Source organism: Ctenopharyngodon idella, chromosome 5, assembly GCF_019924925.1.
Source record: "Ctenopharyngodon idella isolate HZGC_01 chromosome 5, HZGC01, whole genome shotgun sequence".
NCBI classification, from domain to species: Eukaryota; Metazoa; Chordata; class Actinopteri; order Cypriniformes; family Xenocyprididae; genus Ctenopharyngodon; species Ctenopharyngodon idella.
The window spans coordinates 13158055-13178766 of record NC_067224.1 but is presented as its reverse complement, the minus strand read 5'-3'; the positions used below and the strand labels follow the sequence as shown (position 1 = coordinate 13178766).

The window sequence follows — 20712 nt, the reverse complement described above, 5'->3', positions numbered from 1 at the left end:
ATTTAGTTTTTCTATAGATAGACAACCCTGAGGTTGTCCATCCTGTCCAAACAGGAAAGGGAAAATACTCCAGATAAATGTTTTTATTTGCAGGGTGAGCTCTTTAAAGATAAATCAATGTTGTTTTCGTTAACATAATATATAAAACAATAGTCATACAAGTAGAAATATTGCTAAATACACATATGCGTTTTTTTATCGCCATAGAAGTAATTAGTCCAAAGAGGGTCAAAAGTAGAAGTGGCTTGTCGCTGCAAAAGTGCTGGTGGTCAGAGTCCCCCTTGGTAGGGTCCCTTGGTGAGGCAGTGCTTGATCGCTGAAGGAATACTGGGAGTGAGTGAGGGAGCGCTCTCGCGGAGTTACAAACTGGATGGAGCCGATTGAAGTAGATACTTTAGTTATATTAAGTGGATTTTGACAGCGGATCTCTGGCTTCGGTCTGACGGCGTTTCCTACTGGAACTTATAGCTTGCCCACTGGGGAAAATAAATCATTATCTACAAGAAACATAGCTGGCATGCGCTAATATGGAAACCAAACCATTCTTGTCTCTAGGTGAGTTTGAATATGGGTTCTATTATCTTAACGCTAATGTCATGAAGAGGTACAGACATCTACCAGTTTCTGCTCTGAAGTGCTGAACAAAACGAAACTATGCTGCATATTTACATTCACATGTCTATGAGTGCATTAAACCCGTTTTCCTTAAAATAATAGGCTAGGATTTCTTCATTTTTCGCGGGCAGGTAATGGAATGAAATGGAATAAGCAAGCAAGCTACTAGAGTTAATAAAGTGATGATAAGCAAGATTGTCATCTTTATCATTAGTTTATATCAATGATGTAATTGTTATCATCAGTGTCTTAATAAAATAATCAGTGTTACTAGAGCAATTAAGGTGTGTGACTAGTAATTCATGAAGTGCAGACGCGATAACTTTAGTCAAACAGTGAATGTTAACAGTTTATTGAAGCGCGCTCGTTCTTCAGTTGTGCGCTGTCACATTTAATACTCTAAATCCTCATGGCAAGCCGCAAATGGGATAAGTACTAGCGTCTCATAAATAAGTTCTATCATAATAAATTAGTACTAGTAAATACATAGGGCTACTAGTCAGAAGTGAATAGTTGATATCTGAACCACAGATACCATTTAGTTACCAATTCAATGGCAAAATGGCATTAGAATTGTTTTCTTGGCACTATTGGAGTTGTGAATAGTAGCAAAGACAACAAATTGGGTAACACTTTACAATGTTACCCATGTATTTACCATAGTAATAACAATAAATTATGCATAATTACATGCAACGAACCCTAAACAAAATCCTAACCCCAATTTTATAGTTAGTACATGTTGTTAATTAATATTACTATATATAAGTATTTATTTGTGTAATTACACATTTTGTCAAGTGCACTTTAAGATAAAGTGTAACCTATTATTGGATATAGTACTATTTGATTAGTAATCAAAATAATTATTAGTAATATAAAATTAGACGCAAGACTAGCCTATTTAAATGAATAAATGTTAAAATGGCCTGCCATAAAAGCTCAACAAATCGATGTCAGCACACTTCAGTAGTTATCTCAACCACTGAGATTTGAAGATTTTACTAGATCTCTCGGATTTATCGAGATCTTTATTTTTTCTTTGGTTCGCTTGGTAATTATGCGTTGCGATCATTGCGAATGATAGAGTGTAATAGCGGTCTGTTCTTACCTGAGCTCCTCTTAAGCCACATCAGCCTCATTCAGATTCATCTCTCTGACTCTCTCAAATGAGAAAGCATGTGCTTGGTTGGAAAATCATAGTTGGGCAGTAGCCATTGAGATTTAGAAAGTAATAACTCATGACATATGTGATGGTACAGAGCTTGTTGTGTAAACTTGCACTGAAACAGTTTTGCAACAATATTCATTTTCCAAGCCACCTATTTATACATTCTTCCTGCATGTTGGAATTCCAGTGTAAACAGCAAGTTTTGGGGCTTTATGTGCACAACTTTATTGGCATTTTTAAAGTTTGCTCTCTATAGGTCTCTGGGGGCCACTACCTTTCCCTGGAGCGTCCCAAGTCCATGAGCGTTAATAAGAAATAGAGGGTCCCATTGTAAGAAGGCCCGTCTGTGGTAGTGAGGGGGGTGTATACGGGATGCCGGACCACCCCAATAAAAGAGAACCAGTTTGGTTTACGGCAGAGCAGTTTTGTGTTTCTGAAGAGGTGATTGGTCCTTTGTGAATGTCTGCAGCTGTCAGTTTTATAAGAGAGGCTTTAAAGGGAAAGTTAATTGCTTAAAGTGACAGCGTCTCTCAGACACCCTCCAGCCACTGTCTGTCTCCAAATCAAAAGCAGCTCGGGCTGTTTCTAGACAGGACTACACAGAGTGCCAAACTGCACTTGAGAAAGTTTGTCTGAAGTGTCAGGTGATACACACACATTGGAGGGGGAGTGTGTTTTTAGATCTTCTCTTGTTTCACTGTTGTACAAACTGTTGCAATTTAAGCATCAGCTCTTCAGCTTTGAAAGTGATGTCAGAGGGGGTATATTTGATCGGCTCAAAAAGCTCCCCTGTTAATCATTTGCTCTATGCAGTGTATGCACGTCTCATTGATAAAGGCAACTCTGCACCTTGTACTGTGGTCCGTGTTTGGTTGCATATAGAGTTTAGCTTTATCATACAAAGTACAGGCGGCACCAAAAGTCAGAAGCAAACGTTATGAAGTTGAATAAATATGAATTATTTTCAATTCTGCACTATTTTTAGGTCACTTATCAAATGTAAGTGAATGTGTGACGTTGAATATGTGGTGTAGCAGCTCATATGGGGCTGTCATTAAAACAAAAGAAGGATAAACCAAATTCTAAGCCCTTTTTCACTGAATTTTTATATGGTTTGATTCATATAAAAATGATAAAATAAAATAAAATAAAATGTCAGTAGTGGACTCAGACCTTTGGACTCCACTGTTTGTATGTGTATTTGTAAAAGGTGTATTTATGAAGGTGTTCATCAACAACAAATTTCAGTAAAACTGAAAATAGCAGGAATTAACAACTTCTTTAAGAGAGTGTTTTAGACCCTTTTTCTCTTGTGCGGTGTTAATGGGATTACACTTGACCTTATGCATGGTAATTCAGTTTAAGTTAATGGATTTGGAGAATCTAAAGAATGTACAATACCTCTCCCATCCCCACTTTCCATCTTTATGGCAGCATAAGTACCATGTCATTTAGAGTGTGAAGGATGTGTGTGTGTGTGTGTGTGTGTGTGTGTGTGTGTGTGTGTGTGTGTGTGTGTGTGTGGACTGTAGACTCTGAATTTAATGCTGCACATTGTCTAGAGGCAGGTCACTGCCAGTGTAATTATCTAATATGTTTAAGTCTGTGTCTATCTTTGTTTTTGCATGCTGCGACAGACAAGTTAATGAGAGGTCCAGCTGTCTAATTACCAGGTGCAAACTTTTAAAGTCAACTTCTTCACTGCACATGATGGTCACTGATATTTTCAAACTAACCCCTGTCTGTAGCACCAGAGTATAGTGTATGTAAGGCCACACACACAAGTGGTGTGTAAGTAAAGCAGCAGCGTAACTTCAAATGCAGGCACATGCCAAGCTTTCACACAGTCCCAAAATTAAAGTCTCTATTATTCAGTCTCTATTATTATACACTACCAATGAGAAGTTTGAAGACAGTCTTTTTTTCCTCTAAGGAAATTAATACTTTTATTCAGCAAGGACGCATTAAACTGTAGTGACATTATAAAAGACTTGTTACATGGTTACAAAAGATTTCATATAAATGCTGTTCTTTTGAACATTCTATTTATCAAAGAACCTTGAAAAAAGTACCATGTTTTTCACAAAAAAATATTAAGCTGTAATGTTTTCAACTTTGATAATAATAAGAAATGTTTCTTGAGCACAAAATCGGCATATTATAACAATTTCTGAAGAATCACATGACACTTAAATGATTAGTTCACTTCTGAATGAAAATTTCCTGATCGTTTACTCCCCCATGTCATCCAAGATGTCTTTCTTTCTTCAGCCGAAAAGAAATTAAGGTTTTTGAGGAAAACATTCCAGGATTCTTCTCCATATAGTGGACTTCAGTGGAGTTCACTGGGTGGAAGGTCCAAATTGCAGTTTCAGTGCAGCTTCAAAGGGCTCTCTGCGATCCCAGATGTGGAATAAGGGTCTTGTCTAACGAAACGATCGGCCATTTTCTAAAAAATGTATGTACTTTTTAACCACAAATGCTCGTCTTGCACTAGCTCTGCGATCCGCACGCATGACGTAATCACATTGAAAAGGTCGTGACGTAGGTGAAAGTACCGATCCAGTGTCTACAAAGCAAACGTGAAAAGATTAAGCCAAACACACTTTACAAAAAAAAGGTAAAACAACGATATCAGACGAATTTGAAGTTGGAGGAGAAAATTAGAGTTTTTCGCCCTACCGCGGTACTTCCACCTACGTCACGCATGACCTTTCAATGTAATTGTGTGGCGCATCGCAGAGCAGTGCAAGACAATTTGTGGTTAAAAGTATACATTTTAATTTTAAAAAAAATGACAGATCATTTCGCTAGACAAGACCCTTATTCCTCGCCTGGAATCGCGTAGAGCCCTTAAAAGCTGGACTGAAACTGCAATTTGGAACTTCCACCCAGTGAACCCCACTGAAGTCCACTATATGGAGAAAAATCCTGGAATGTTTTCCTCAAAAACCTTAATTTCTTTTCAACTGAAGAAAGAAAGACATGAACATCTTGGATGACATGGGGGTGAGTAAATCATCAGGAAATTTTCATTCAGAAGTGAACTAATCCTTTGATTCAGCTTTTCCATCACAGGAATAAATTACATTTTAAAATATCAAAATAAAAAACAGTTTAAATTGTAATAATATTTCACGATATTACTGTTTTACTGTATTTCTGAAGGCAGCCTTTGTGAGCATAAGAGACTTCTTTCAAAAACATTTTTAAAAAAAATCTTACTGATCCCAAACATTTGAATTTGTATTTTGCTTTATAAAATTCTGTATTGCAAAAAGTTGTTAATAAAATGGTTAAAAGTGCATTTCTATGTTTAATATGTTTTTTCCCCAACTCTCAAAGTGTTAAGCAATACTTTTTTTTCTTTTCTTTTTTTTTGGAGCTTATCTTTGTGCACATGATTCTTGAAGTCAGAAGGACTATATGTTTTTTAATGCTTTCATCTGTTGTGTTTTGTTCCAGACTGCACATTCTTCAAAGTGCAGGTCAGAGCATATCATAACTTAAACCTCTAGACTGTAAATACTGTCCGTAAAAGCTACCATGTCTGATTATGGTATCCTTTCCTCCCTTTTCCCCTTTCACTGCTCTTTTCGTCTCCTCGTCCTGTACACGCTCTAGCTCTTTTGAAGGATATTTTACAGGCCGAATGCAGAACAGTCAGTAATTCAGATAAGATCTGATGGAGATATGAATCTTGCATTTCTTCTCCCATGAGAGCAGCAAATTATACACACCAAAAAATTCCATTAAACAGTAACAGGGCCCCAAACTACTGTTCATGTGATACTCAGACAGGTGTTATTTGCTGCACTTACACCCTACGGGACAGACGGATCCAATTTGCACCCTGGAGAAGACGGCAATTTGAAAGGAAGTTTAGTTCCTTTGAGTCACTGGCTTGATTTAGAATTGCCCCTATGTGATTCTGTTTTATTTATTGTAGATATTTAATAATTGGTTGATTCTTAATTTAGAGAAGAGATGATCATTATGATGGCTTAACATATGCAAAATGCTTTAATTTAAAGGGACTCACCCAAAAATGAAAATTCTGTCATCATTTACTCACCCGCATGTTGTTTTAAATCTCTATGACTTTCTTTCTTTTGTGGAACATAAATTAATATATTCTTAAGAAGGTTTCAATAGTCGATGACAATTGATGACAGAATTGTTGGGTGAACTGTCCTTTTAGATTTAAGCAAAAGTACTTCTCCAGAGACTAAAGGTATAAAGACTGAAAAGCAGATTAGTTATGGTGACTCAGGTGTCCCACACATTATCGTTCCTGCTGGGCATGTTGGGAGTATTTTTGTGCATGCGGATTGTCCATGCAAGCGCGAGTCTCTGTTCCCTTTCATGCTCTGTGCATGAGCTCTGTTGACAGGAGACACACTTGTGCTATGAGTCTTCAGCTCTATTACAGTCAGAGTAATGGGCTAAATCACTAATGAGCTAAATCACTTTTCCTGACATTAAAGAATGTTGAAGTCTGTTCAAACCACTTTTAAAGCTCAGTACTGATGCGACACATTTTTGAACATTTTGTTTGCCTTCCCTTCATGTCTATAGATATATAGATATAGATATAGATATATAGACCAATTTCATGTTTAAAGCTTCCATGTGAGGTTTGCTTTATAGTTTTAATTATAAACTTGATATATTTCATAACACAGGCTCATACATGTTCCTGCTGGGGGATACAAGCAAACACTGTTTTCCAGTTTCATCAGAATTTATCTGTGCAGTGAATCACTCTGTTTGTTTGTTTTTTGTTTGTTTTGTTTTTTTAAATAGTTGTATTGAAAATAAAGTTAAAGATAATAATGTTAACAGTTCATGCAAAAATGCCCCCAGGTTCTTTTAAATGGTAATTTTTTTTTTCAATGGAACACAAAAGTGTAAATTTTAAATAATACTGACCACTCTTTCAGGTAAATTACAATTAATTAAGACCAGAGCTTTCAAGCTTATAGGGTTAGTTCACCCAAAAATGAAAATTCTGTCATTAATTATAATTAATTATTAATCATTAATCACCCTCATGTCATTCTAAACCCATAAGACTTTCGTTCATCTTTCATGTTTCGTTCATTTAATTAAGTTCTTTTTGATGAAATTTGACAGCTTTCTGTCCCTCTGTAGACAGTCTACGCAATTACCACTTTGACGCTTCAAAAAGTTCATAAAGAGATCGTAAAACTAAACCATATGAATTGAGCAGTTTAGTCCAAATTTTCTGAAGAGACTCGATTGCTTTATATGATGAACAGATTGAATTTAGGCTTTTATTCACATATAAACATTCATCAACTCACGCATCAATTGTGGTAAATGGAAGCTCAAGCATGTTTGCTTGACGTGTGAGAACCAGTGAGGTTCATTCTCGTGTGTGATTCTAACTGGATACACAAACAATCGGATTTGGACTGACAGTGTGAACGTAGCCATTGTGTATTGCAACTGTTCAGATACGATTTGTGTGTCCCATGCCTCTCTTTCGTTTTCCGGAATATATCATTGGTTTCTATGGCAATGACGTTGCATTGGTGGGTATACGCCAAAAACAACAACAACAACTGGTTTGCAATACAGTGTAGTCTCCGCGCTGGAATACTGCGTCTTCTGAGGCAGTGGCAGAAACGTAGGAGGCTGGTATGTGTGGCTTTATTCTGTGCTGTCGTCTTCGCCGATTTCAAAACATGTCTCCATTATATTTGTAATTTTCTGCTCATCCAGCACTGCTCATCCGGCAACAACACAACCTTGTTTCTGCGGCGACTTTCAGCGTGCTTCCTATAACAACGTCTGATGATTATGTTTTACGTATGTGATTTTTTTGCCATTCACACTTGCTAAATCTGATTGGATTTCAATTAGATATGCACAAAAATCAGATTTGGACTGTTAGTCTGAACGAGGATCCTGACTGAAAACTAAACAAGCTTTCATTTATATTTATTTTAGTTTTAGTAATTTAGAACTTAAGCTTAAACTTGTTTTACTTCATTTAGTTGCCAATGCAACATTTTAAATTTTCATTTGTTTTTTAAGTTTAAGTTTTTCATTTAATATTTCTAATTTATTTTATTTTAGCCTAAGTTCATTAAAAATTATTATGAATAGTTTTAGTTTTAGTTAACAATAACAACACTGAGCACTGTTACAGTGTAATTATACTTTTAAGTAGGGATGCACCGATACCGATACAAGTATCGGTATCGGGCCCGATACCAAGCTCATGTACTTGTACTCGTACTCGTAAAAATACCCCCGATACCAAAGACCGATACCTCACGTGACGTAACTGACAGAATTTTCCGTGCACAGACACATCGGCGGCAGCAGCAGAAACAATGTCAGCCTCAGAGGTGTGGAAATACTTCAAATTAATGATGACAACACACACATTGCGAACTGCATGCTTTCAATCACAATTCGTTATCGATTAGTGAAGGTGGGATAGGCAGAATCGAGCTGAATGACAGACCAGAAGCGCGCTCTCTCTCTCTTTCTTGCGCTCGATCCCAGTTCTCTCAGACAGCGCGAGATCAGTTCTCCTCGCGCCTGAATGGTCAAATGCACACATAGTTGTCAAAATGTCCATCGTGTGGAGTATCTCACGTAAATGCAGTCGGTTATGGCTTAAGTCGACGTAAAAATTTGGGTGAAAACAGGATATGTGTCAGTATCCATGGATTCGGTCTTAAAGGGACAGTAGCCTATATTTGTCATTAATGTTAATAAAACAACAAAATATGTTAAATAAATGTATACATGGTAAATAAACCTACTGTATCTGAAAATATCTCTATAGTATTTGTTGTATTGTTTGTAATTTGTTTGTAAATTTCTTTTTTTATAACAACAGTTAAATATATTGGTAATTATGCCCTTTGAAGGTTATTGGACACTGTGAAATTTTTGTTCTTTAAGTTTGTGACAAGCGCATAAAAATTATTACTTTTTTCATTAGAGTAATAATAAAGAAGCTGTCCTACATTCATTAGTCTCACTGTGCTTGGAAAACTGCAACATCACCAAAAGAGAGAGAGAGAGAGAGAGAGAAATTAATAAATGTATAGGTATCGGTATCGGCGAGTACTAGAAAAAAGTATCGGTACTCATACTTGGTCCTTAAAAAATGGTATCGGTGCATCCCTACTTTTAAGTAGTGAGTAATATTATTAAGGATTAAGGTTTGGTTTAGGGGTTGTTGCATGTTACATGTAACGTGTAACAAAGACACTGTAAAATAGTGCTACCAAATATTGACATTCACTCTAGCTGTCTTTTGTGTAAGAGAAGTAGGGAGGTCTGATTCATGAACGATTCAGTCTTTTCAGTTGCATTGTTTGATCCAGTCTAAATAATACATATTTTAGAGTACAGTAACTATACTGTTTTTGGACTAAAGTACTTTCTTAAATTTGTTACATTTACACAGGTAGTGCTAAGTGAAATAAATGCAATATCCTTTTGATGTTTTTTGTCCTTCTGAAGCTGGGTTGTGGATTTATACACTTATAAAGGACCAAAGAGAGGATAAAACTTTTTTCTTTGTTCTTTTTAACATTCCCTGATGCAACATGCTTTCATAAGTTTTCATTAAACTATACACTGTCAAAGAACACTGGAGAATGAGTCATTACAACAGCCCTGAACTTGTGTCAGCGGTACTATTTCTAGCCACTTCTGTGCTGCACTAGTAATTGCACAAAATGTTGATTGTGTAAATGTGCCAGCTCCATTTTGTATCTAATAACTTAATTGAGTCATGACTCATGTGCCTAGATTGTTCCAATGGCTTTTTTCATAACCATTTAAAAAGAGGAAAACAATGCATTTTTCCTCCACTAAGCATGTTAAAAAATGCTGGATCATTTTTAAAATCTGTGTTGTATTTTTTAAATTAGCATGACAGTATTGAGTAAAGCATTTCCACTGTACTGTATTCCCTACAATGGCTGCTGTAGCTGTCACTTCCCTTTAAAATGATGTGTGGCTTTGACATATAACACCTTGTCATGTACGTGCAATGTGTGTGTAGATGTTTATTTGTATGTACTATGTGTTCTCCCTAAGGCTGACACTCTTTCACTGGAAGAAAACTATAGGTGGATACCGGGGGCAAGTAAAATAAGGCCCTGTTTACACCTGGAATTAAGATGTGTTTTGTTTGATCAGATCACAAATAGACAAGGGGGATACATTCCCGTTCACACCCGGTGTGTTCACACCCGGTCTCTTTTGTTCACTTTCGACCACTTCTGTCCTGATTTCTTTGAGGGGAGGGTCTATGGGCGGGTAAATGTATGGACTTTTTCAGATCTTTCAACCTAATGGACAAAATCAGGAATGGTAAGAGAACATTGTGCTTGGTACGTTTTTCACCTTCAAACCAAACTTGGGTCTTCAGTTGACAAAGTTTAAATCCCGTCTGTCTAGCGCACTTCCCATAATGTTTACACATTAAGTCAGTAGGCGGAGAGTAGGCGGTCTTTTGTGGATTGTCGAATGCATTTGACCACATGAGTGTCTACACTACAAAAGCAATCCGGTCTAATTGACTACTTCTGGAAGTGGTCGAAAGTGGACAAGCTCAAAACACATTAGACCCCTTTTACTCCTGTGTTTAGCGTTAGTCACTTGTGATCCGATCGACCGAAACGCATCTTAATACCAGGTGTAAACAGGGCCATAGTCTCTATGTTAAGACTGTGTCTTAAGAACTGGTCAGATTAACTAGCAGTTAACCAAGGGGTAAAAGTCTTACTTTTCTGATTTAAATTAGACCAATTTACCTTTTTATGTGACTGACTTTAAAAAGTTATGACCAGTCTTGAAGAAAAAAAATTAGATGACTAACTTGTAAGCAAGTAACACCATGTCCTAACCAGACGCGCCGCGTCACGCGATAAAAGGTAGGCTATCTTTTCTGTGTTAATAGGACTTTTTGTCCTAACCAGCCGCGGCGGCGACACGCGATGATTCTATTTTAGAAACGGTTTCTATTTCTCTGCGACCTCGCTGCTGAAACAGCAACACAAAGTATGGCAATGATAATATCAGGTACTCTTTATGTGCTTTATTTTTTGTTAAAAGTGCCTAATGTGAGTTTCAATATCATTCTGTGTTCCCAGCTTTTTAGCTGTAATGAAAACAACAATGGTTATTTCACCTCAGACCTTGAAAATAAATAAATGGGCACAAGAACGTTCAATTTGTCAACTCAATGTGAACAAACAAGTGTATTCTATGACAAAGATTGTTTCAGTCACTCAGTATTTACTTTAAATAATGTTTAAAAAACCACAGCTCTTCTGATTGGCTGTGGTTTTTTGATTGATTTTGTCGCATCCCGTGGTTGCGTCGCATCTAGTGTGGACAGTCAAATCGCTTGTCGCTGGAATCTTATCGCATCGCGTCTGGTTAGGACACGGTATAAGACTAGTCTAAGCAGTTGATACAACCATCCACGGATCTCATTCCAGCTTTGATGCCTTGAGAACATCCAAAATTCACATTATCAAAACACTTTCTGGTTTGCCTAATTAATTAGCCAGCCCAAGTAAACTCATTAAAACAGATCCTGAAGGGCACTGCGTGCGATCTGTCCATCTTTTTTCCAGTAGGTCATTAAAGACATTTTTACATTATGCATTCAGTACAATCTGTTTTAGAGTGTGATTCCCAACATGGTTGTCCCTACAGCATTGCGTCTTTCAAATGAAATCATGTCATCGCTTTTTTATTTCATTGTGTATACAGCATGAGTGACGCTTTGTCCTCCTTGTCCTTGCTCTTAAATAACAACTTATATTATGGTTGGAGTATGTTTTGTGTATGACTTCATTGTAGATTGCATATAGGTTTTTCTTTTTCCTTGGGCGTGAAAGATAAGACTGAATTGTGCGATACATTTCGTTTTGCTCCTTTATGCGTGTATGTTTCCTTCCAGACTGATTTAGATGTCTCTGGGGTGAAGTTGCACTGGAGTTGCACTTTAAAGAATGTTTAGGAACGAATGAACCTTTCACCCTTTGCCCTCATCCGGTCAGATGATTTTCCAAGCCATCAGACACGTCTGATTTAATTGTTTTGTAACATGATACAGTATCATGACATAATGTTGATGGAATGATATGATATTCCATCATTCTTTACGCTGTATTTTTCTTGTTAACGCTTTCCGAGTGATGTAACTACAGGACAGGACATGAAGTGTTTACTGTCTTCTTATTACACTTTTTTTCCTCCGTTGCCGTTATTTTCTCTCAGGGTTGTTTACATTGGTGAGTGTGTGATTTGGTACAGCAGGAAGTCATAAGAGAACAATGAGGAGGCGAGGAACAGGATGTCAGGGCGATGTGTCTGTGTGTGTGTGTGTGTGTGCCTGGAAGAGGGGCTATTTACCTGCTGGAGACACAGCTCTAATCGGCTCCTGAGATGAGAACACGCATAAATGCACGCTAATTAATGCACAACAATTGTCAAATAGCCATTTGCTATAACATAAATAGGGCTCCCATGTTTATAAAGGACTATATTACAGGAGATTAGAGGTAATTGTAACTGCGACAAAATTGAAACTGAACACTCAATTCACGAGTTTGCCTGCCCATTAAGTCTTAATAGTTAATAGTTAATAAATGAACTTGGCTTCCTGAGGATTGGCTCGAGCTCTGAGATCAACCCCTCTTGGTGGGGACTTGGTTCTGTACATTGATTGTTGATTGAATTTTGAGATGTGGTCATTGTGGAATAAATTATTGTACAAGGCCTGAACAGGTCAACAGAGAGAATTCTGACTTTTCACCGAAAGATTTAGTTATGACATTTTGATAAAAAAAAAAAAGGAAATATATACATGAAAGAATCATTTACATTAAGATCTATAACATGCATTTACAAAATAGATATGGTGAATTTTCATTCCATGGCAAATTTAAAGTCTCTGAGCTTTAAAAGGGCAATCTCTGAGCAACTAAATTTGGTATGAATGAACAGGCAGAGTTGAACAGCTTCAACTCTTACTTTCCTTCATTCTCCCAGTCAGATCTGCTCTGAGGATCTATATAAAAATACACCTCTATTTCATATAAATAATTATAACATCTTCTAAGGAACTCCACCGATTATTTCCAAACTGTGGTTTTCAAAACCTCTCCCTTTCAATCCTTTGGATGCTTCCAGTATTCCAAATTGCCTTAAATAATTCTTCCCCACTACATAATTAATATTATGATTGCAAGTGAGCCAAATATTTCCTAAAATTTATTCTTGGTATAGCCAACATTCTTTCCAAATGAACTTAACTTGCAGGCCCTCATGTGTCATACACCAGGGATATATGTATCTCATATTTTACACATCACTGGTAAAGCAGACAGACTGAAAAAAAAAAGAAAAAAAAGAAAAAAAAAAAAAAACAGGAGGATGGCACATCCTGTAGCCAGCACATCACATCTAGAAAAACAACACATTAACATTAATATGTGCATGTGTGTGTGTGTTTACACATGTGCATGCTTGTTATTGCAAGCGATCAGATGTTTAAATCTAAGAGACTGGATGTGTTGTTCTGTGTTGATGACGTCAATTATTAAAAGCCTCTCCGTAGTATTTTTCCACATACTTTTATTAAACCACTGTTGAGAGGCAGATTGGTGTATCTACAGAGAGATTAATGGACAGGACACTCCGACAGCCATAAACACTCCATGCTGTTCCTTCCATAGGAAATAGAAAAAAAAAATGGGCTGATGAAATATTGAAGTAAATTTCAATAAGTTAGATGTTTTTGCCATTTCCCTGAATGCTCTTCTCTCATTCACCTTCTTTTACTTTCTCTCCCTTCTTTTCCATTTCCTCTCTGATAATTGGATTTGAGTGAGTGAGTTTTTAGGGAATTTCTTATGACCAATAACTCTAAATTGGAAAGGTTTAAAAACAATATTTCCAGACTTCCCATAATCCTTCCCATGAAATCACTTGACAAGCACATATCGAAGGACTTGTCCCTTATTTTAAAAGCCAATAGCCTATAGAGACATCACAATCTTGAACCATGATTTGCTACTTGCTAATCTATTGCAGGTGGTATTAGATTCCATTCTCATTCTAGAGATGCTTTAATTGCAATAATATTTTTGTATAATAATGAAATTGGCTATATATTTTTATCAGAGGCTCTAGTCTCCATGACATCATGACTCATCAGCTTGACCTTCTCTTGAAAATAACAAATAATATGTATATAACTTATATAATGTATATAAATAATAAACATGTAGAATAAGTTCTACATTTTACTTTTCTGTATCAGAGTCTTAAAAGCAGTCCACTGCAATTCGATGCAGTGAAACTGTGAGCTGAAGTTGTTTGTTTGATGTCCTTATCCTTCAGTTCCATTATATTCTGTGTGCTTTATCATTTAATGCAAGACCTTGAACATATATGTTCTCTCTCTCTCTCTTCTTTTTTAGCTATTTTTTTTAATACTTTTCTTAATAACTCATGTACTACTTCAAAACTGTCATCTTTTGTTCTAAGAAAAAATATACTTATTACAAAACTCCATTAATTAATGCTATATTAATAATATCAAAATAATTATCTAATGAGATTTTTTGTTGAAAATGTATCAACTGATCAGTGCAAGAGTATAAATCTATAAAAATGAATAATGAAAGGATTTGATGAGAAGCGATTGAGTTCATATTAAAGTCTCTGACTTTTTGATTGTAGACTTGATATCAAATGCAAATCTGAGCATCTAAGTTTCTTTCTGAAACTCTGAAGGAGATACACATCTGAGAATCAAGAGACTTCAGCAAAAGTCTCCATTTACTCTCCATTTCATCTCATTGTTGTCTAGGAGAAACAACTAAGATATTAAAGACACCTCATTTGCAATTTGGGTCAATGACATGATGATCCATTAATTTGTTTAAAATACATTAAAAAAGCAATTCAAACATTCAGTGACTTGAATACACCTCATCTATGAAAAAACATAGATGCAAAAACACAGGAAATTATATCATAGACAGGACCAATGCAGACCCTCATGATATATGTGTGTGTATATATAAGATGTGCATAGTCAAATGTATTCAAGCTGTTAGGAAAGTATGTTATTAGGTTTTACCTGATGGTTACAGTTTTAAAGTCATTAAATTTCAACTTTTCAAAGCCAACATGAATACATTTGTTGGCACATGTGTTTTGTGAACACTAGTATGTGTCATTGACCCATTTTCGTATGGGTCTGCTTTTCCTGACTGTCTCGTAAAGATTGTGTCTATGTTTATGTGTGCAGCTATAAGGAGGAAGGCTGGAATTCGGCAGCTATTTTAAAAGGCTTTCTTAGTTTAGACTGCTTCTCTCTCCATCCATCCTAACATCTCCATGTCTCTTCCTGGCAGCGTCTCATGAAAGGTTATGGATCAGACCTTTTGTTCCTGCATACTATCTTGACTATTTCAACTGCATTGCCAAAGCAGTTGTTCTCGTTCCCATTTACTGACAGGATATGAAACAGCAAAACCTACTGTTAAAACAGGCTCAGGCCGTCATTACTAAATATTATCCTGGTGTTGTTTAAATTTTTGTTTGCCTCAATGTGAATAACAGCATATTTGGCATATCTTCATAATTCTGACAGTCAAATCCATGCATTGATCATTAGCTAACTTCTTAGTATCCAGCACTCATTGTAAAGGCTATCATCAAATCACACACTCTAATCAATCGCAAAGAAGATAAGGAGGTATTAAACTGAAACCCCTTGATCTCTATACATCTCTAATGCAGCTTTCAAGGCTACAAATAGGACTTGAAGGTTCTCTAATGATCACATGGTCAAGGCAACAACTTCTGCCTGTACTGTGGTCCATCCTTCAAGCCCCTTTCTAAAGAGCTAATCCAGAACCCTTGAAAGAGAGATTTTTATGACGTTCATGATGAATTGAATTGCAGGTCTGATCTTTGACCTTGAGCTTGATTGTCTTAGAGATGAGATGGAAACCTTGAAAAAAGGAATCTGCTCTGCATGGCATGGCCTCTCATCAAGGTCTCGTAAATGAGGGCTTTGAAAGGAGCAAATATCCCGGGTCTCATAAAGTAAGCCTGCAAATTTTGCCTTTAGTCTGTGTTTGTGTGTGTGTGTGTGTTTGTGTGTGTGTGTGTGTGTGTGTGTGTGTGTGTGTGTGTGTGTGTGTGTGTGTGTGTGACTAGGTGTCCTTTGTTGCTCAAGGTCATAGTGAGTCAGATTATTGGGTGGTCTGAAAGTTCATATTCAGAGACAGATGAAAATGAGGCACTTGCAATTTTACTAGCGAACAAATAAAACATCTGGAGGTCAAGTTATTTCCATATCAATCAGAGATATGTAGCACGGGCCACACACATTCAGTCACAAACATTCTCGCATGGGTCTTTCTCATAAAAAATGACTTCCGGTTTTACATGACACTACATAATTGACACTACACAACTGTTGAAATGTTTGTAACATGTAGAAAAGGACACTCATTAATTACAGATGTTTCAAGTACGTACAAGTATGGAAGCTCATTTTCACCCAAAAAATGAAAGTTCACCCAATAATGAAAATATATTTTTTTTTTTTGCACAATTAATTATTTACCCACCCTCAATGTTGTTAGTTACAAACCCATAAAACTTCTTTGAAATACAAATTAAAATATTTAAAAATATGAGAGATTTCTGTCCATCTAAAGTCCATTCCCCCATAACTTTGAGTCGACACTTCAAAAAGTTAATACAAAGTAAAAGTAATTTCTATGAAACAAGCCATTAAACATATTTCTAACATGCTTACTTGATGCGCAAGACAAACCTTACTGGTTCTCGAGAAATGGAGGAACAGAAATCTTTAAGGTTTCATTAAAAATATCTTAATTTGTGTTTCGAAGATGAACGGAAGCATACTGTAGATTTGTAATGACATGAGGGACATGAGTACGAGTATGATTTTTGAACTATCACTTTAAAGTAAAAAAATAAAGTAATTGTGAGATAAAGCTTAAAAAAAGAGATAAAACTGCAATTATGAGACATACCCCTGGTTTCACAGACAAGGCTTAAGCTAGTCCTAGACTAAAATGTATGTTTGAGCTGTTTTAACTAAAAGCAACTTGTACTGACATATCTTAAAATATGTCAGTGCCATTGTTTTTTTTTTCAAGATGCACACAAGCAATGTTTTTTCTAGTGTACGTTTATAAAAGTTACTTAAATATCCTAAATGAACTAAGGTCTAATCCTGGCTTAGGCTAAGCCCTGTCTGTGAAACTGGGCCATAAAGTTCCAATTATGAGTGAAAAATAGTCCATTTCTTTTAATTTTTTTCTCCAAGGGAGAAATAGGCTTCTATACAGACACTATACAGATACATAATTCACATATGATCCCTTTATTATGCAAATTTGCTCCTTAACAATAACAAGATTAAATGGAGAGCAAATGAAAATGTATCTTTCCCTATTTATCTGTAACGGTTATGCTCTGTTATGTACTGTTTTAGTTTCATTTTCAGTCTGTTTGCTCTGTTCCCATTTTCCTTAGTTCCCTAGTTAGTTTCCCTGGCTGTTAATTAGTTCCCACACACCTGTTTCTGTACTCATTATCTCCCTGCTTTATATTTATATTTCCTCACTTTCTTTGTCTGGTATTGTTTATGTCAATGTTAATGTGGTTACGTTATTCTCCTGCTATCTCCTGTGTGTTCTCTTTATGGATTTAACATTAACATTAAAGTTTCTTTACTCCTTCTTTGTGCACCTTATTACACCCACATGTGACATTATCTCACATGCTTCATAAGAGATCTCAATAATGTCACAAACTGTGTTCAGATTTGCAAATAAAAGTCAATTTGAGCTCAGATAATCACATCAGTTTCTTCCAAAACCAAATCATCTGAGTTATGCTATCAACATCCATTGTATAGCTGTATACTTTCATTGTATGTCAACTATTGTTTTATGTTTCTAAATTTATTTCTCTTAAAGAATTTTATAGGAGACACATTGAGACAATGACTGATACCTACATAAACTCCATTACGTCCTGAGAGCCTGAGAGCAACATTTGAGCTACTATTACATTTTCCTCTATACTGTCATACAAGCTTATGTATAAATTTTTGAAGACTGTGAGATTCATCCATAACAGTGTAGTGTGTACTTTCACATATTGGTCTGAAATCCTCACCTGATTGAATAGGAAGTGAGTGACTCTCACCCACTTCTCTTGTGTCACACACACAGGGCTCCTGAAAAACCCCTGCTCAGTAGCGCCGCCGTGTTTGCGGAGCTGGCCGGGCGACGCTGGCACTTCGCCCAATGGCTGCTCCGGCTTCACGGGTGCGTACCCGCTACAACAGCGCAGGATATCTACAGGTATAAAACACACATTCACATGCACCAGCACATCAGAGCACCTGCGCTTGCCACATAGACACATCAGATCAGTATTTTAATTCAGCTGAAAGCCATCTGGTTTGTGTTAGCACAGTTGCGTTGAACTGATTTTGCCCTACAGTGCTGGATCATCCATGCATAATGTCAGCGATCCAACGCTGTAGGGCAAAATCAGTCTTCATTCCAAGTGTAGGATGTCTTGTCCTGTCATTCCCTAGCAGAACTCAAGATACAGTTTCACTCATGAGAAATAGTTTCTGCTTCAAACATGTTACAACAAAGCCCATATAGTGAGCGTCTCACCTGGCCTCTACATTAATGGACATGTTTCACCGGTCTTATTCCTGGTATTCACATGTTGTAGGTCTCTTTGTTTTCAGTTGGTTTTCAGCTAGCGTACATGTTTGTTTTTCCCCAGGCTTGTTGCTTATTCAAAGTCAATTGTCAATTTCAGAGATTTTATTTTTCAAGTTTCAAGTTAATTGGTTACACTTTACAATAAGGTCCCATCAGTTAACGTTAGTTAATGCTTTGACTAATATTAACTAACAATGAGCATTACATTTGTCAAAGTATTTATTAATCTTTGTTAACATTTGATAATGTTAGGTTGTTACAGTGTAATTATAATTAGAGTAATATTAATTAACCACATATACTTACTATAGGGTTGGGTTAGGAGTTTGGGGTTTCGCTTAATTTTACAGTACATGTACTTACAGTGTACTTACACTGTACTTACCCAAGAAAGTACTGGCAATGTAAGGTAACTAGGTTTAGGGGTTGGTTCAGGGTTATAACTAGGTTATAACAAGGTTATAACCCTGAACCAACCCCTAAACCTAACCTTGACCCATAGTTACCTTATATTACCAGTACTTTCTTGGGTAAGTACAGTGTAAGTACACTGTAAGTACATGTACTGTAAAATTAAGTATGCAAATGCAGAACAGGACTGTAAAATAAAGCGCTACCGAGTTCAGTTTACAGTTTCTTGTAATTATGCATAATTTACTGTTATTACTATATAAGTACATGTAATGTATAACAAGGACAGTAAAATAAAGTGTTACCTAAAAATACCACAGTTCATTGTTAGTTCATGTTAGCTCAGATCCATTAAATCTCAGATATTAATTTATTATTGTGTTATTATCATCATTAAATTATGAAAGTTTAATATGTATATGTTATAAGCATTTAATAATGTATTAGTTATCATCAGCTAAGATTAATAAATGCTTTAGATGTATATTTTTCATTATTAGTTAATGTAACTAATGTTATCAAATGGAAATTTATTATAAAGTGTTATCAGTTAATATGTAGCGTATTATAGCTAGTCTTCAGCGCGATCACTCAGCAGTATGCTTAGGCGAGGATGCGTATCTCAGGCATCTAACATGAGGACTTATGTAAATATTGTGGTTCAGAATGCATGAGATATGTGGGTTGCATCAAAACGACCATCCAGAAGTTCACAGCAGCTGTCATTTCCACAGCTGGCATAAATCAAAACAGGTTCCTGTAACTCCTAGTGAGCGGGCATATTTGAAGTGTGAGAGAATGCTATAATATCGCTCTTTCTCTCTAGTTTGTGCCCACCATAATTATAGCCTTTTGTTGCAAGTTCAGAGAGATCGCGCAGAACAAAGAATGGGATGCTGGGAAAAGTGGGCGAAGCTCCAGAAGCAAACATAGCTCAGCTACTCTCCAGAAGCTTTGTGATGTGGTGATGGCCCTAATTCAGAGGCTTCATATTACTAGCTTGCTATAGAAATTAACTTTACTGGAAGGTGCAGGGAAAGCTGGGAATGAAGGCAGATATGTATTTCAGCTAAATACGGTTCACTTAAAACACACTGACTGAGTAAGAAAACGCTAGTGAAGAGGCTACACAAAGCCAGCCTTGTGCTAGTTGCTCTTTGAGGAAAACAGAGAGAGTGTGAGAGAGAGAAAGACAAGAGAGTGGAGGGATGGAAAAGATTATCCATTGGAATGTCTGGGCTGACCTCAAATGGAGCGGACGGGCCCGGCAGCCAATAAGATTGTGTTGCTTAGTTCTCGGCTAATTTCTTCCTGATGATCGAGGCAGTTGTCTCCATAAAGCAGACTGAGGTGCCACAGCGGGCTGAGCTACATCACATGTGTAATGTGTTGGGTGATTAAAGTGACAGATGCCTGTGAAGGAAAACTAAATATTTTGCTGGCATTTGAGATTTACTGAAAAAAAAGGAAAATAACTTGATTGTTGTGCTGACATGAAATTGAAAATGAAAATAGTTAAACACAGCGATGATATTTATAATTGGGTGTTTCTTCAGCTATGGGCACTTTTGTCCTTGTGAACATTTAGAAAATGAAATTTCTTGAAACACTCGCACTTCTTATGTCACAGTAGTGAACATACAGACATCATGGTGTCACGGTCTGGCTGTATTAACACACATGACGAAGAAGATGAAG

At 36.5% G+C, this 20712-nt stretch overlaps 1 protein-coding gene across 2 annotated transcripts in view; it reads left to right on the top strand.

The window, feature by feature from the left end:
* Positions 1-310: 310 nt before the first annotated feature.
* rxrab (retinoid x receptor, alpha b) overlaps positions 311-20712 on the top strand; it is a 71825-nt gene continuing 51423 nt past the window's right edge. Inside the window, exons 1-2 of one of the 2 annotated variants that reach the window (XM_051893813.1) lie at positions 328-555; positions 18094-18225. In XM_051893813.1, coding sequence (XP_051749773.1) covers positions 528-555; positions 18094-18225 — 160 coding nt within the window. In that variant the 5' untranslated portion in view covers positions 328-527. Of the gene's footprint in view, positions 556-18093; positions 18226-20712 lie in introns of both variants that reach the window. The other variant, XM_051893814.1, reaches the window with a different exon arrangement.